The sequence below is a fragment of the Asparagus officinalis genome, chromosome 6, assembly GCF_001876935.1.
Source record: "Asparagus officinalis chromosome 6, Aspof.V1, whole genome shotgun sequence".
NCBI lineage: Eukaryota > Viridiplantae > Streptophyta > Magnoliopsida > Asparagales > Asparagaceae > Asparagus > Asparagus officinalis.
In genome coordinates, this window is record NC_033799.1 from 29,971,003 (window position 1) to 29,974,905 (window position 3,903).

The following is a 3,903-nucleotide window of genomic DNA, read 5'->3' on the forward strand; positions in this document are numbered from 1 at the left end:
AGTGAGAACCGTTCTCTCTTTCTCCCTCTAATTTAATTTAATTTAATTTAAAATTAAATATAATTTTTACTTAACTAGAGTATTAATTTAATAATTAACGTGCTAGTTAAAAAGATTTTTTTTGAAGGGTGGGGGGAGGTGGGGTGTAAGTAAAAATAAAAAACTTTTTGGGATTTTTTGTAATTCCCAAACCTACCGTGACTTTATTTTTATTGAACTTATTACCATGACAAATCTTTATGAAATAACTCCGATAAGAAGAGAAAAAAAAATGCGTTAAGAGACATCGTGGCCCAACCCTAGACACTCTAAGATCATTTCCAAAAGAGAAAAAGAGATTATCATCTTTCTTCAAATTTCCTTTTTACATTCTTACTAATCAAACACACAAAAATAATTAAAAAAAAAAAATCTTTTCCCTCTTTCTAACCAATCACAGCAGCCTTAGTGTATAAATTCAATAATTCATAGTTATTCTCAAGATAAGTTGATGAGGAAATCTCCCGCACTATTTTCAAATCTCAAACCCTTAAGCAATCCCATCACTCATCCAAACAAAAGCTCCAAAAATGTAACCTTTCATTATAAACCCCTACTGTCTAATCTCATCAAAGACAACAAAATCGAACAAGCCCATCACATTTTCTCCCAAATCCCATCTCCAGATGCCCATCTCTTCACCATGATGATCAATGCATACTCTCAAACCAACCAAATCCATAACGCCTTCAACCTGTTTGACAGAATGCCGAACCGAGATACTGCGGCATGGAACTCTATGATTAAGGGCTGCTTAGATTGTGGTGAACTGGGCATTGCCCATAAACTGTTCAATGAAATGCCTGATCGAAATGTGATCTCTTGGACTACATTTATAAACGGGCTTATGAAATATAGTAGGATCGACGAAGCAGTGGAATTGTTTTGAAAGAATGCCCTGAACGGCAGGCCATACAGCTATCATGGAACTCGATGCATCTCGGGCTACCCATGTAAACAATGGTAGCGCTGGTCCAAGATGCTTTTATGCTTGGTTGAGAAGAATAGCCAGAGACCTAATTGTGCATTTCTTGGACCGCAATGATTAGCGGGTATGAAAGGAATGGAGAGAATGATATGGCATTGAGCCTTTTCAGACGAATGTGGGTTTCGAATATCAAGCCCACATCAAGCACTTTCGCCTGTGTGGTGACAGTGTGTGCTAAAATCTCGGATTTGGGACTCGGTAGTCAACTTCATGGGCATGTTGTTAGGACTGGTTATAATTTTGATACTTATGTTTCAACTTCCTTGGTCACTCTGTATGCAGATTGCAAACAAGTTGAGGAGTCGATGAAAGTATTTTATGAGAGTGCAGATAGGAATGTGGTCTCATGGACCGCTATTGTGACCGGTTATGGTGTTAATGGTCGACATGAGGATGCATTGCACGAGTTTAGTAAGATGGTTTCTTTTGGAATAAGACCAAACCAATCAACATTCACCAGTGCGTTGAACTCCTGTTGTGGACTAGAAGCTCTGGAAAGGGGAAAGAAGATTCATGCTCGCACTATTAAGCAGGGATTGGACTTTGATGTGTTTGTGGGCAATTCTCTCATCGTCTTGTATTCGAGATGCGGAGATATGAATGATGGTTTGAAGGTCTTCAGCCTTATGGGCTTGAGGAATATTGTCTCTTGGAATACGATAGTAGTTGGATGTGCTCAAAATGGGTATGGATTGTTGGCGATTAGGATTTTTGATGACATGATGGCAAGTTTTGTAGAACCTGATAGCATTACATTTGTTGGTGTTTTGACTGCTTGCAGTCATTGCAGATTGCTTGAAAAGGGACGGCATTTTTTCCAAATGCTGAGAGAGAATCCTGCAATTGATGTGAAGCTAGAGCACTATGTTTGTATGGTTGATATTTTGGGTCGATCAGGAAACTTTGAAGAAGCTGAGGAGTTTATAAGGAGTATGCCGATTAAGCCAAATGCCACAGTTTGGTTGGCTTTGCTTAGTGCTTGTAGACTGCATTCTAATATAGAAGTTGCGCAGATGGCTGCACAAGAGATTACCAATTTAGACCCATACAATAGTGGAGCTTATGTTTTATTATCAAACATATATGCTTCTTGTGGAAGGTGGAATGATGTATCACAAACTAGGGTGATGATGAGATGCCGAGGAATTGTGAAGATTCCAGGATCCAGTTGGATCGTGCTAAAAGAATCGAGACATGAATTTGTTTGTGGGGATAGGTCTCATCCAATGACCAGTGAAATATATGGAAAGCTCGATTGGTTGGGTGGAAAACTAAAGGAGTATGGTTATGTTTGTGATAAGAATTTTGCGTTGCATGATGTAGATGATGAACAAAAGGAGTATGCATTGACATATCACAGTGAGAAGCTCGCTATTGCCTTTGGACTTATTGCAACTGTTGATGGAAACACTGTTAGAGTTTTCAAGAACCTTCGTGTTTGTGGGGACTGTCATTCTGCGATAAAATTGATTTCAAAGATTGTTGGTCGTGAGATTGTAGTGCGAGATTCAACTCGTTTTCATCACTTTAGAGATGGCTTCTGTTCTTGTGGTGATTGGTGGTAGCTGTTGAAATTTCAATCTGATGAGAATGCAGGCCAATTAAAAAGCATGTGTAAAAGATGCGTGTGGCAGAGATAAGAATGTTATGTTGGATGTGTGAATATACACTAAGAGATAGGATAAGAAATGAGTACATTCGTGAGAATGTAGGAATGTAGAACGTGCTCTTGCTGAGTATAAAATGACAAGGATACGTTGATAACTCTTTTGGTTGAAACGTGGCGGGAACTGAGCAGAAAGATAACGTAGACCGGAGCAAAATGATATCTATCTTTAAGGATATGGAAGGATCCCGAGTAATGATAATGAAGGATGTATTTAGAGCTAGTTTCTGAGGGGAAATTGTTTGGTTTGAACGTCTAGTACTTTTTGTCAAAAATATTCTTGCATTGCCAACAAAGTGCTTTGGTGAAGGTCACTATACGCAAAATAGGTAATGCCTTTACTAGGAGAATTTTGTTTCAGTTATGATTTTTTTTTCTTATTCTTATCTTATAAAATATTTAATATATGAGCATATGCTGAGGACTACAATACTATCCAAGTTGATGATGTTTCTTGTGTTATATTTGATGCAGGGTCTGATGAGGATTTGTGAAGAGTGAACCAGTACTGAAGAAGCAAAGAAACCTTTAATTTCAGCAACCGGAAGTCTTTGAGGCTTCGGGTAATAACTAATATATCTTGTTTTTCCTTTTCTCCCCCATGTCTGTGGAGTTTTATATTATAGTTAGACTGAATTGTTGTTAATTTTAACTGTGGATATGGCCCTAGAAGATGAATGTAGAAAAATATCTCATGTAGCAGAGGCCATAAGATTTTAGATAACAGATTGGTTATTGATGTATCTGAAGTTGACTTGTCAAGTAGTAAAATTTTGGGTAGGAAGATAGGAGGTGTTTAATGAGGTATTCATTATATTAGGAGGTTGATTATTTCTCTTTTTACTGTTTAGGATGTATTTGGCAACTCACTAAAATTAGGCTACACTTGTTCCTCAAACTGGTTATGGAAAAAAAACTAGTTTAGTTGCCGACCAACGTCCCCCAGTCCACAACTAACCCGTTTAGAGGCCCAAAAATGAACTAAAATAAACTGGTTCACTTCTGGACTAGTTTTTACCAATCAAGAAAACAGCCTAAAACTTGGCTAGGTTCAAACCTAGGGTTCAAACCTGGCCCAGTTTTAGAGGGCTGTCAAATAATTAGTACTTGAAAACCACTATTGTCTTGATAACCCCTATTGAGAAAACCACTATCACAATATTTAAAATGCTATGTGCATAATCTTGTCCCTTAAAATTGAAATGAATGG

At 37.7% G+C, this 3,903-nt stretch overlaps 1 protein-coding gene across 1 annotated transcript; it reads left to right on the forward strand.

Annotated features, from left to right (window-relative positions):
- Nucleotides 1,049-3,437, forward strand: LOC109845634 (pentatricopeptide repeat-containing protein At5g46460, mitochondrial). The gene is made up of 2 exons (XM_020414903.1): nt 1,049-3,022; nt 3,168-3,437. The coding sequence occupies exon 1, from the start codon at nt 1,081-1,083 to the stop codon at nt 2,590-2,592; it is 1,512 nt and encodes a 503-aa protein (XP_020270492.1). The 5' UTR covers nt 1,049-1,080; the 3' UTR covers nt 2,593-3,022; nt 3,168-3,437.